The sequence below is a fragment of the Eptatretus burgeri genome, chromosome 1 (genome assembly GCF_056783735.1).
Source record: "Eptatretus burgeri isolate ZD-2024b chromosome 1, Ebu_testis_v1, whole genome shotgun sequence".
In the NCBI taxonomy this organism is placed as follows: Eukaryota; Metazoa; Chordata; class Myxini; order Myxiniformes; family Myxinidae; genus Eptatretus; species Eptatretus burgeri.
The window spans coordinates 78,290,223-78,304,005 of NC_140961.1; the positions used below are offsets into that span (position 1 = coordinate 78,290,223).

Here is a 13,783-nt window from a genome sequence, read left to right on the forward strand (position 1 = left end):
CATCAATGCTTTTGCTGGCCAGAATGGAAAACTCTGAGGGGTGGGATGACTCGCAAGACTGTGCCACCCACTGGCAGCGACTGGCCAATGGCGGGACCAAAGGGTGGTCCTATGGTAGTAAAAACCATGTCTGCACATGCACGAGGGCAGAGGACATCTGTCTCTGTCTCTGTCTGTCTCTCTCTCAAGAAGGACCACCGAGAAACGCGAACTCCATCTCTCCACCATTACGCCATCCTCTCCTCGCCCGTCCCATCCCAAGCCGCATTTCACCCTGTGACACGCCAGCTTGCACAATGTCATTGTCCTGCAGCAAATACTAGCTCATACCTGCACAAGACCTTGTCTGTTCTGTGTTTCCCTTCGTGGTCTGAATCTGGTATTGTCGGAAACATAGCAGGGTATAGTTCCATTTGTATACAGTTTGCGTTTTCTCCGTTTTCCTTCCTATTTGTGTCTGTCGGCTGCCAGATCTGTTCCGTTTATTTATTGGGTTATCGATCTAGTCGGGAAAAAAAATAAAAATTTGAGATTTGTTTTCTACCCTTATTATCAGTATTTAATATGGCGATTTCAGTTAATACAATGGTGATTTCGATGAAACTTGGTTGGTAGGTTCATACCATGACCGAGTTGTGTGCAAATGAGAACCGTTGCTATGGACACCACCGTTGCATAGCAACGGGACTTTGAAATTTTAGAAAAATCATAAAAAATTTATTTTTTCAAAAATCAAAAATCGGGCCACGAGCAACTGTGGGCAGTACATTCAGCCATATTGTCCAAAATTTCCAGCCGGATCCTATGAAAACTGTCGGAGAAGATAGACTTTGAATGAAACTGGTCGAAAACAATAAAAAACGAAGTTCGTTATATCTCAGAGACTATGAGTCAGATATACATGAAACTGGTATGGCAGGTTCATGGTATGTCCTAGTTATGTGTGAGAAAGAACCGTTGCTATGGACCCCTCCGTTGCCTAGCAACGGCCAAAAAACCTCTAAATGTGGGGGTATTTTAACGAAAAAACAATCTGCAGCATTAACCCTTGAAGCTAGAATCATGAATTTAATTCTTGTGCTTAATCCTCAGGTCATTCCCCATCGAACGGGCCCATTGCGTCAGGTTCCATTGGGTAGTCGACTACCCATGTCCACCTACCGGCTTGTTTATTTATCACTCTCTCCATCCTTATCCCCATATACATTTTAATACACACTTTATTTCCAAGAAATATTTTCCCCACTTTCCTGCCGTCCCACGAGTGAGCAACCACCAGTGCAGTCTCGGCCTTATTTGAACGAGCCTTGGGGTATCGTAACTTGTTAAATGGTTAAAAGAACGCAGTGAATTTAAACATCGTTTCAGTCATTCACGAGGGTCTCTCGACCTCCGGCGCAGAGCGCCCGTGTTGGCTGGACCTCTGTCACGACATTGTATGTAGTGTCAAAAGGCTCGTGAGGAGTTTGCACATGTAACAACAACAGCAGCAGCAGCAGCAGCAGTTTTATGACCGTTTCGCCCTTTTTTCAGGGAATTCATCAAATTATGGAATCCCTCCATAGAGATCCATTCATTGCATCAGTTTCCTACAAACCCAAACGTTTAGTATCTTTTTTTGACGGTTTCATTTCATGACTTTGTAGGATGTCCTCTCAGCTTTCTTCCTTCTACCACTCGCTTCATTGCTTTTTTTACAGCTTCAACTTCTTACATTAGTTACAGACGACCAATTTTTCTCTTTCCAAGTTATTCTTCACCGATCTTGATTTCTGAGCTCAAAATTCTTTCCTTCAGACACAATCCCATTCATCCTTCGTACCCTCATTATCTCTGATATATTTCCATTCTATTTACATCTCCGATCCACAGTGCCCACGTCTTTCTTCCACACATCAATACCGATCAGATTCATGTCATAAAAACTCTAACTTTTACAGATAGTTGAATGTTTCTGCACACTTCATGATGCAACATAGACATAGTTGCCTCCACTTATTATAGGCACTTCATTACCTCTGTTAGCGAAGATGGGTGAAGGTTATGTTTTCACCCCTGTCTGACTGTGAACAGGATATCCCTAAACGGTGTGGACGGATTCAAACAAAATTTGGTGGACAGGTTGGGTGTGTGACGAGGATGAAATGATTAGACTTTGGTGAAGATCTGGATACGGATCCGGACACTAGAATTTTGAAAGTGATTCTTCGCCATTGAGAGATAACACCAAAAACGATATATAGTATAGCACGGTATCTCCAAAAGTTGTGGACGGATTCGGACGAATCTTGGTGGGTGAGTTGGGTAGGTGACAAGAACAAGCCGATTCGATTTTGGAGGTTAGATCCAGATCAGGCCTCTCAGTGGGATACAAAACACCAACTGTTCAGCCTGGTGGAGGTATGCGCTCCACCGAGTGCCTTTCTAGTTACCTTCACAAACTTTGTTGCGAAGGTTATGTTTTGATCGCTGTGTATTTATTTATTTATTTGTGAATATGTGTGTTTGTTTGTTTGTTTGTTATTCGCATAACTCCAAAAGTATTGAACTGAATCGCAGCAAATTTGGTGGGATGATTGGTTATTATCCGAGTACCATTTGATTAGATTTTGGGAGCGATCGGGTCAAAGGTCAAGGTCAAGGTCATGAAAAGGTAAAAATCGTCTTTTTACCATAGCGCGGTCAATTTGTATCCAATTTGCATGCAACTAATGCAAAAATGTTCAGAATTCAATGCCCCATCTTGTGATATGTGACCTGACACAATGAAGTAATAACCCTTATTAGTGGTTGGGAGTCAAAGGTCGGGGGGGGGAGCAAAATGTAGCGTTGGCGAAGGTATGCGCTCTACTGAGTGCCCGTTCTAGTTCTCAATGTAACGCTAATTATTGTGCTCCTCCTGATGCCTCTATCATGTCTCCAAGGTAACAGAAACTTTTGATATTTTTCATAAATCAAAATTCTGAGCTCAGGAGCAATTATTTTTGTGCTTCATCTTTTTTTTGAAATGATTGATCCGAAACATCCTTTAAATATAAAAATCCCATTGCACGTGTCACATGCAGAACAAGAACGTTATGACACATCAATGTAGTTCCACGTGAATTACGAGGACACAAGCCGACAAATGAACAAATGAACGAAGGAAAAGGGATTTAAACCAGGGATCCCAGCATCATAAGCTATATGTGATCATGACGAGAAAGGCTGTGGTCACAAAGACATCGGAATGCCAAACAGGCCGACTTCAAAGATGTGAATTTAATTGGAGGTGCCTTTCAATGAAAAAGCATTCCGACTCGTACCTCATGTTCACAAATCTTGATTATCATTCGAGCTGTGGCTGTCAACTTGTGGTTTGCTACAGAGAGAATAAGGACACAAGAGAGGTGTAAATGAAGGAGATTTCACCTGCAGTCACGCTAATTGAAATGACCACATTGCAAATGTAGAGCGGCAAAAGTTGTAGCCACATAAAGAGTTCACAGCACGAGCCAGTATAAAGCGACATGTGCAGTGCACTTGAAGGGCTTAAAAAGAAAGTGAAGCAGGTTTGTGGATAAAAAATAAATCACAAACAATGAGAAAGCCAATGCATTTCGACGTAGATGTGAAGCATTTGTTTGATATAATGTGAGGTAGTGATGATTACATAGTGGTGGAAAGTTGAAGAAACAACGAAATCTTGCAACAATAAGATGTGTAGAAACGTACAACCATTGTAGATGATGCAGTTGTGCAGGATCCACTTAGCATCAGATAAGAAAGCCTCCGTACATCCAAACTGCTTCCTTTTGATGATCTGTAAAAGAAAATTAAAACTAGAACAGCACTCCGACGTTGCGACGTCCAGCATATGCCTCGGCCCACTTTATTACATCATAACAAGGCTTGTGCCAAGTTTGATTTAAATCCCTTCAGCTGTTCTCAAATATCACATTTTTACCTGGCATGACCTCTTGATGCCAAAATCAATATCACATCATCCTTGCATCATTATACATACTTGTATCAAGTTTGGTGCAAATCCAATCAGCGGTTCACAAGTTAGTGTGGTAACAGAATTTTTACCGAACATGACCTCTGACCTTTGACCTCGAAACTCCAAGTTCGATTCAGTTCATCTCTGCATTACAATACATAATTGTACCAAGATTGACTTTATTAGATCCCTCGAGCCATTTTTAAGTATCACGGTAACAAAAACCTATCATGGACAGATGGACGGACAGACGGACATGCGAACAACCCAAAAACAGAATGCCTCAGGCGACTTCATCGGCGGAGGCATGAAAATTAAATCCCAAAGCAATTTACATAACTTCACCAGCACTCGGTGGAGCGCATACCTCCGCCAGGCCAAACAGTTTACGTTTTGTATCCTACCGAAAGGCCGGATCTGCATCCGGATCTGCTGTGACTCCAGGTTTAAACGAGAAGGGCACTCAGTGGAGCGCATGCCTCCACCACGCAATGCCTGATCCATGAGAACATATTGGGCTCACTAAAAAATTGAAATATCATGCTTTTTATCGTTTTTGGACCTATCTCTCAATGGTGAAGAATCACTTTCGAAATGAAATAATTCTCGAATGCAGATCCAGATTCGGATCTTCACCAAAATCGAATCAATTCGTCCTTACCACACACCCAACCTGTCCACCAAGTTTCTTCTGAATCCGTCCACAACTTTGAGATATTACGCTATATATCGGTTTAGCACGATCTCTCAATGGTGAAGAATAACTTCAAAATTTTATCAGATCTGGATTCGGATCTTCACCAAAATTGAATCAATTCTTCCTTGTCACACACTGATCCTGTCCACCAAGTTTCATCCGAATCTGTCCACAGCTTTTTGAGATATCGTGCTACATATCGTTTTTGGCACGATCTCTAAATGGTGAAGAATCACTTTAAAAATTCTGGTAGTCCGATCTGGATCCAGATCTTTACCAAAATTGAATCAGTTCGTCCTTGTCGCACACCCAAGCTGTCCATAAACTTTTTGGATCGTCCACAACTTTTTGAGATTTCCTGCACACAAACAAACAAACAGACAGACAAGCCGGTAGGCGGACATAGGAAGTCGACTACCCAATAGAACCTGACACGATGGGCCCGTTCGATGGGGAATGACCTGAGGATTAAGCACAAGAAAATTCATGATTCTAGCTTCAAGGGTTAATGCTGCAGATTGTTTTTTCGTTAAAATACCCCCACATTTAGAGGTTTTTTGGCCGTTGCTAGGCAAGGGAGGGGTCCATAGCAACGGTTCTTTCTCACACATAACTGGGACATACCATGAACCTACCATACCAGTTTCATGTATATCTGACTCATAGTCTCTGAGATATAACGAACTTCGTTTTTTTATTGTTTTCGATCAGGGTTCATTCAAAGTCTATCTTCTCCGATAGTTTTCATAGGATCCGGCTGGAAATTTTTGACAATATGGCTGAATGTGCTGCCCACAGTCGGTCGTGGCCAGATTTTTGATTTTCGAAAAAATTAATTTTTTATGATTTTTCTAAAATTTCACCATAGCAACGGTTCTCATTTGCACACAACGAGGTCATGGTATGAACCGACCAACCAAGTTTTATCGAAATCGCCATTGTATTAACGGAGCACTGGACCGAACAGACGGACAGACAGACAGACATATCGACGGAAATACTGATAATAAAGGTAGACTAGATCGACTACCCAACAAATACACAGAAAGGGGTGAAAACATAACCTCCTTCACCTTCGGTGATGGAGGTAATTATACATGCTATGTTAATGTGTCCCTTGTCTTCTGTCCTTGTATAAGGAATAGTGCAGAGACAACTTCTAATGTCCTTGTCCTCCATAGCACATTATGCAATACTTTGGGAAGTGTATAAAACAAAGGAAAAATAATTTTTAAAACCTTTTAAAAAAAACGACCATACTCTATTTACAGAGCATCTGTGCTGCCGAAGCAGTTTTTGGCAAGGGTTATACTGGGTTGTTTGCCATTGGTTTCCCAGAGTTGTTTGTCTGTGCTCTATCCATTTAAAGTGCTGAGCATCAAGCAAGGAAGCAGCCCATACCATTTTTAGCTCACCTGGACTTTAGTCCGGTGAGCTTATGCAATCGAGCAGTGTACTTGAGTGAGTGAGTGAGTGAGTGAGTCAGTCTGTAAACACTTCAGTCAGTCATTATCTTTTGAATCACACACATGATTTTGATGAAACTTGGCCACAAGCTTCCAATCTGATGCCTAACGATTGTGTGTTGACCACATCAAAATCTGCACTCATGAACGAGGTTTATGGGGTGGGAAGGAGGAGGGTTTGATCCCTCCCCCCCCCCAAAAAAAAGGTATTTGTTGTCTTCTCCGAAACTACACACACAATTTTGATGAAACTTGACCACAACCTTCATCTGTGATGTACCAAAGTGTATCGACCACATCAAAATCTGCGCTCATTAAAGAGGTCTATGGGGGGGGGGGTTGAACCCCAAAAATAGGTATTTTCTCTCTTCTCTGAAACTACACACACGGTTGAGGGGTTGGGAGTGTTCTCAATAAGGACATGCATTCTTGTCATTAGCCATCCATCCGCATAGCAGGAGTGTGAGTTGTGTGTTGTGTGTGTGTTGTGTTTGTGTATGTCCAGGCCATATTATTTTTACCAGTTGAGGTTTTGTCATCAAATTTTTCAGCAAACCTTTATTATGAGAATCTGGAGAAGACTAATAATTGTGGGAAAAGGTCAGAGGGTAAAAGGTCAAGGTCATACAAAAATGTCAATTTTCATTTGATTGACAAGATTTGAACAGGGTTTACATATTGGGTCACAAAAACTATTGTTTAAGGTCAAAATGTCAAGGTCACATGGCATAGTAAATTTACATTCGAATGAGAGAGTGACACTCTCATGATGTCTCTCCGAAAGGACCGTTTGGAAAACCCCCCAATCAACTTTCTCAACAATCCTCTTGAAGAACTCCTTTCATTCAAACTCCTGGGTCTCAGTAACTGCCCCAATCTTTCCGGGGAAAGCCACATTTCCAAGCTGCCCTCCAAAGCCAGTCGCCGAATGGGCATCCTCCGTCGTGTGAAGTCCTTCCTTGGCACACCTGAGCTCCTGACCATGTACAAAGCTTTCATCTGCAGCCTGATGGAGTACTGCTCTCCCCTCTGAGCTGGTGCTCCCACTTCTCACCTTTCTCGGCTTCACGCTGTGGAAACCATGGCATTTAGGATCATTGGTATCTCCCACGATAAGGCTGAGTCTTTGGGCCTCTCACTCTCTCACCGCAGACAGGTTGGTGGTCTTTCTGTCTTATACCGTCTCTTCTCCGGCCTCACCCCTCCCCCTTGCTCTGACTGCGATCTGTCCCCCCCTCCCCCCAATATTTCCGCAAGGTGCTCAAGGTCCGCCAGCAACCCCCTCCTGGTAAAACTACCAAAATCAAGAATCACTGCTCACCTTCACGCTTTCAATCCTCTTTTTTTCCCCTGCCTTGGGAACTAATTCCCACACTTTCTTCAATCCCACTCTTCCCTCCGGGTCTTCCAAACAGAAAATCCATTTCAGATAATTTTTTTCAAGTGATTCTTCACCATTGAGAGATGGGCCAAAAACGACATGCAGCACAACATCTCAAAAAAGTTACGGACGGATTCACACGAAACTTGGTGGACAGGTTGGGAGTGCTGCCAGGAAGAATTGATTCAATGTGGGTGAATATTCGAATCCAGATCTGTACATGAGAATTATTTAATTTCTACCTGCTTCTTCCCCGTTGAGAGATGGGGCCAAAAACGATATATAGCATGATATTTCAAAAAGTTGTGCATGGAATATAACAAAACTTGATGGATGAATTGGGAAGGGGACCATAGAAAGTCGATTAGATTTTGATTAAAGTCCGGATGCAGATCTGGCCTTTCAGTGGGATAGAAAACATGAACTGTTCAGCCTGGCGGAGGTACTGTTTGTGCTCCACGGAGTACCGTTCTCGTTTGAATCACATTTTCAACCACATCACAAGACATTGCAAGTAAAGTCAGTAATGTTTTTCATTTCATAACATTTGAAGTGATAAAGCTCTTCCACAAGCCCTACCTGAGGTGCACGTGGGTTGTGTCTGTTCAACTGGGCCAGGCTATGAGTTTAAGTGTTATCCTGTATACTGTACAATTATATCACTGTTGGGAAATTATGCACTTTTGTGTTGTGTCAAGAAAGGTAGTAGAGCTTTCATCGATATTTTATATTCATATGGCCAGCCAGCGTTTTGATACCATTCATACCTTCTCAAGGGTACTGAGATCCATTGGTTGGAAAATGTATTCTGTATAGTCTGGATGCTGTTCTAAGGAGACTGGCTTCTGGAAAGGATCCGTCTGTGACACACAAACACACAGTACAAATCAGAGGTCCATTTTCATCAGGGAAATGAGCCGATAGCGTATCGCTCCATATCAAATACACAAATTGAATGGGGAAAATTTAATTCAATGCAATAAAGGAACGGGGAATGCTTCTGAAGAATCAAATCACCCCAAAACAAAACAAAAAACAAAACAACATCAAAAGGTTGAAAGACTACAGGTTTTATGATGCAATGAAAATACAGTACTCTAATAACAATGAAAATAATCATAATTAGGGCTGGCAGAACAGCCTCGAGGTACGTACGCACACTCGCCGCTGAATTGTCCAGCCTGGGTTTGAACCTCGGCCCAGCTATAAACTGTCATCCCAGTGTTCCGCAGGCAATGTGATTCGTCGATGTGTGTGCCGTCCTTCGGATCCTCAGATAGATGTTAAACTGGGCATCCTATCAGCCAGCATTAGTTGGTGGATGTTAAAAATCCCACTGTGTCCTTCGTGAAGAGGAGGCAAGCTATCACCTTCACCCTGGCTAAATTCCAAATTCCTGCCTTACTACTGGGGAGGAAAAGGCAAACCATCCAGTGTAATCCTTGCCATAGGGCTGCTTTGGCAGCACTGAACCTGCCTTCTTACAGAATACCAGAAAGAAAGGAGGAGGGGGGGGGGAAATCATACTTAACAAGAACAAGTATTTTGACCAACCCCTGTGTGCTTCATCCTTTGCAAGGCAAACTTTAGGAGGAAGGAGAGTTGCTCAGTGCTCAGCATTGACATTGCCTTGCTCTGCGTCTCCGTACATTCTGCGACTGTAACTTTCTGCAAACAAACAAACAATCCTTTATTTCACCCAAACAAATCAAAACTACAAACAGCCAAGTAAGTGCATTTCCTTCTCAGTCATAACAAACCGCTCAATTCCACTCCCCCTCCTTCCTACCCCCCCCCCCCAAAGAAGTGGGAATAGCCATTGCATGGCAAGTACAATGACTAGTTATTAATTATGAGAATTTTTAATTTTGTTAAAAGCCAGAATATTAAAAAATAAACTTTAAGCTTAGTCTAATATCTTAAAATAAATAGTAATTTATTTTGCTTACCATCCATCCATCCAGCTTCTCCGATAACCAAAAGGCCGTAGAGTCCAACAAATAAACATTGTTCGATAAGGTTAAGTACAAAGACTGTGTCGCCACTCTGCTTATCTTCAGGATGGGGAAGGAATTTGTGTTTTGTGCAGCGTGCCGGCAATAACTCACCGACTATTCGCAACAGACACGGCGGGGTCTTTAACTTCCACCAACAATAAACAAAAGTTGAGAAGAAGGGTCATTCGGCCTAACATCCATTCGAGGGACAACGCATACATTGATGTTTTTCCTTGGACAGGCACAGGACCAGGGAGAATAGCTTGAGAGTAAATACGAGTAGAGTTTAACACAGGAGCACGGCGTGGGTATTCCACAAAGAGTCGTCAATGCAAGGCATGGCCTTCCTGGGAAGGTGGGAGCGGCAGCAACAATGGATTTTTAAAAAATTTTCAATATACAATGTCAAGGCTCAAAGAAGAGCCAACACGCAGAATGTACAACAAGGGGAGCAGGAGACAAGAGGGATGGGAGAGGGAAGCACAAAACAGTGGGGAATAGACATGTGGGATCTGTGGAAGGGAGAGGGATGGGGCGGGGTACACGAGGTCAATAAGATGCACACTACAGGGACTTTCAGAAAGGAGAGCAGGGAATTTGAAGAGGGTGGGTTTGGGGTGGTTTAACGAGGGTAGAAAAGATCATGGTTTTGGATGGGGGAAGACACAAGATGGTGGTAAATAGCTGTTTTGAAGACCTGGAGGGAAGAGTGGGATTGAAGAGAGTGTGGGAGTTTGTTCCAAAGGCGGGGAAAAAAAAAGAGGAAAGAAAGAATGAAGGTGAGCAGTAATTCTTGATTTTGGTAGTTTAACCAGAAGGGGGTTGCTGGTGGACCTTGAGCGCCCTGTGGAAATAAGGGCGGGACAGAGAGCAGACAAAGCAGGGAGGAAGGGTGCGAGGCCGGAGAGGAGACGGCAGAAGACAGAAAGACCACCGACCTGCCTGCGGTGAAAGAGTGAGAGACCCAATGCCTCAGCCTTATCATAGGAGATACCAATGATCCTAAATGCCTTGGACACCACAGGGTGAAGCCGAGAAAGGTGAGAGGTGGGAGCAACAGCCCAGAGGGGAGAGCAGGACTCCACCCAGAAGTTTGAATGAAAGGGCTTCTTCCAGAGAATTGTTGAGAAAGTAGATGGGGGGGGTTTCCAGACGGTCCTTTCGGAGAGATATAGTGAAAGTGTAAGATTTGTCAGGATTGAAAGACATGTTCCAAGTGTTGGACCAGCTTGTGATTTTATCCAGATCTGCAGAGTAAACAGCCTCGTAAGTTTAGAATAGAATTGGATAGGAACCAAGAAACAATATGGATGGTGGAAGGAAGGAAGGATTCAGAAATGGAAGAAACACTGGAATTTATATTTGTGATCTGTGGGAGTTGTGTTGTCGAGGTATCTTGAGATGTTGACAGTCTGAGTTGTGGATGTTGTCAACTATCAACATGTCATCTGTATCAATGGAACCCTTATGTAATTGCCTTTTCTTTTCCCACTACCGACGAAGAACAAAAAAAACTATTTTTATTGTTTATGTCCTGTCTGTGTTGTACTACTTTGCCCATCATCCTCCTGCTGTTCACCTTCTCCCTTCGCATTGAGTGGATGTTGTGATCAAATTGGGGTTGTGGGGTGTGTATGTAGCATAGACATGATGGGCATATTCACCTCTTCCTGTGTTGAGATTTCCTTGTTGAAGAAGTGTGGGAAATAGAGGAGGTAAAGGAAGTTGGCAGAAGTTTGGAGTTGGCAGAGGAGAGGAAATATTAATGCATGTGGCACAAAAAGGACCAAATTCCACCAATTAATAAATAATCAATGGCCCTTTTTGTTAATGTATAATACGGGAGGTTAAGCTACATTGCATTTCAAAATGTTTGTGCGTTAAAAAAAATCCCGTTTAACAAAGGCCATCCATAATTTTTAAGTGAATCTTCACCATTGAGTGATTGGGCCAAAAACGATAGATAGATAGCAAGATATCTCAAAAAGTTATGGACGGATTCAGACAAAACTTGGTGGATAGGTTTGGCGTGTGACAATGACAAACTGATTAGATTTTGATGAAGATCCAGATCCGAGAATTTTTTAATCTTTCAAAAGTGATTCTTCACCATTGAGAGACGGGGCCAAAAACGATAAATAGCACAATATTTCAAAAAAGTTGTGGACAAGTTATGACAAAATTAAGTGAATGAGTTGGGTAAGTGACAAGAACAAGCCGATTCGATTTTCGTTCAGGTCCGGATCCAGATCTGGCCTTTCAGTGCGATACAAAATGTAAACTGTTCGGTCTGGCGGAGGTATGCGCTCGCTCCACCGAGTGCCGTTCTACAGGGTGCCCCACAGAAAACCAGGAAATTTGAGATTTTGAGATTTATTTTGCCGTATTTTAACATATCAATAAACTAACATAATAAAGTGTATCTTTGTTTTACACTACATCTAAGTTTGCTTTTGTTTTGTTTGAAAATAAAGGGTATCTTTGTTTTACACTACATCTAAGTTTGCTTTTGTTTTGTTTTAAATAAACTGTACCAAATTTCCTGGTTTTCTGTGGGGCACCTTGTAGCTTATGTATTAAAATCCCAGATTTTTTAATTTTAATTTTTACCAAATTTCCAGTGATACCTCTTAGGACACCATCGATAAATACCTTCATTGAAATGAATTCCTTCAAAAGTCCTTTTCCACAAAGTGAATAAAGCCAATGTTTACTTTCTCTCCTTTCTCCATTTTCATCACTCACCTTAACCTTCCTTTTATTCAAGCTGATGAGTAAACCTAAGCCTTTCTTCTCTATTGTACTTTTCCAATTTTGAAACATCTCTTTTACTTTTACAACAATAAGTTTAGTCTTTTAAACTAAACTTATTGTTGATATTTACAACTTTTCTTAGTCTTTGTTCAACCACCTTTTCAAGAGCTTCCAATGCTGACTCAATTAGTTTTACAATTTTTTATTCAGCCTTTAGTGAAAAGCAAAAAGGAAAATAAATCAAGAAGTAAAAAAAAAACGGGAGTTAGAGGAATTTTTTTAAGTGACAAAAAAAAAAAAAGACTGGCTAATGATTTAATTTTGTCTTGACAACCAAATTATCACTTTTACTCTTCTTTCCTGAGATATGGGCGAGAAGATAAAGCATACTCGCACTTTCACACCAGGGGGCGCTCAAAACACCTGGATAGATAGACTCCCTTAGCAATAAAGCCACAATTCAGGACTTTCAAAATGAAGTAAACCGCTCTGGAATGCTCAGGGCACGTTAACACACGTCGTGTGTGCAAGGAAAAGATTGTTACCTATAATGGCTCACAAAGCTTCTAAAGAAGCCGAAAAGACTTGGAAAAGTACCTGAGAAAGTGGTGTGCCACTACACAACGAAAGACTTGGAGAACTTTCTCAGTTCGCCCAAACGGCAGCTACCCATACTGTAAACTTCCGACCATGTGGCCAGTGCAATGCCCGAGTGGATGGGACGCGTGTGTGCTGCCAATACCTCTGACGATAGCTACCAGTGAGTGGACATTGAACCTTGCAGGAGTGCCTCCTGTGAACATGGCAGACTTGGTGATTGATTTAATTGGAGTCTGGAATTGGAAAGACGATGCTGTGAGTCATTACCAACAAAGTAATGGCTACCAACTCTTTGACAAAGAACATCTAGGGCCACAAGAGGAATCACAGTGTGTGTGTGTGTGTGTGTGTGTGTGTGTGTGTGTGTGTGTGTGTGTGTGTGTGTGTGTGTGTGTGTGTGTGCGTGCGTGCGTGCGTGCGTGCGTGCGTGCGTGCGTGCGTGCGTGCGTGCGTGTCTGACTGGCTGGATGCAACTGAGGTTGTGGGCCTACTGATGTGGATTTGTGACCGATATTGTGGATCCGCCATTCGAAGAGGTTCTGGGTTGAAAGGATCAAAATCTCGAGGAAGAATGATACCCAGCTGATGATCCATGTGGTCTGGAAACCATTCAATTGTTTGTAGGTTAAGGTTCTTGCTTTAGGAAAAAGAATTATGTTTTGAAGTTTACAATTAAAATGAAGTGGAGCATAGGATGCTGTGAAATTAACATCATTTACAGAAATCCTTTAAATTGTACATTTCAGGAATAGCAGATACAATACACTTGATAAAAAGTGTGTGTGTGTGTGTGTGTGTGTGTGTGTGTGTGTGTGTGTGTGTGTGTGTGTGTGTGTGTGTGTGTGTGTGTGTGTGTTTATCGACTACCACCACTCGCTTGTATTAACAGGAAATGGTAGGAACTCG

At 42.2% G+C, this 13,783-nt stretch overlaps 1 protein-coding gene across 18 annotated transcripts in view; it reads right to left on the reverse strand.

Annotated features, from left to right (window-relative positions):
• The window catches only part of LOC147034800 (MYND-type zinc finger-containing chromatin reader ZMYND8-like), a 138,940-nt gene that overhangs the window by 84,555 nt on the left and 40,602 nt on the right, over positions 1–13,783 (reverse strand). For all 18 annotated transcript variants that reach the window (XM_085889532.1, XM_085889453.1, XM_085889547.1 and 15 more), the window contains 4 exons: positions 9,081–9,194; positions 8,294–8,386; positions 3,715–3,802; positions 3,306–3,361 (listed from right to left, as the gene is read on the reverse strand). In XM_085889532.1, the coding sequence (XP_085745658.1) occupies positions 3,306–3,361; positions 3,715–3,802; positions 8,294–8,386; positions 9,081–9,194 (351 nt within the window). The remainder of the gene's footprint in view (positions 1–3,305; positions 3,362–3,714; positions 3,803–8,293; positions 8,387–9,080; positions 9,195–13,783) is intronic.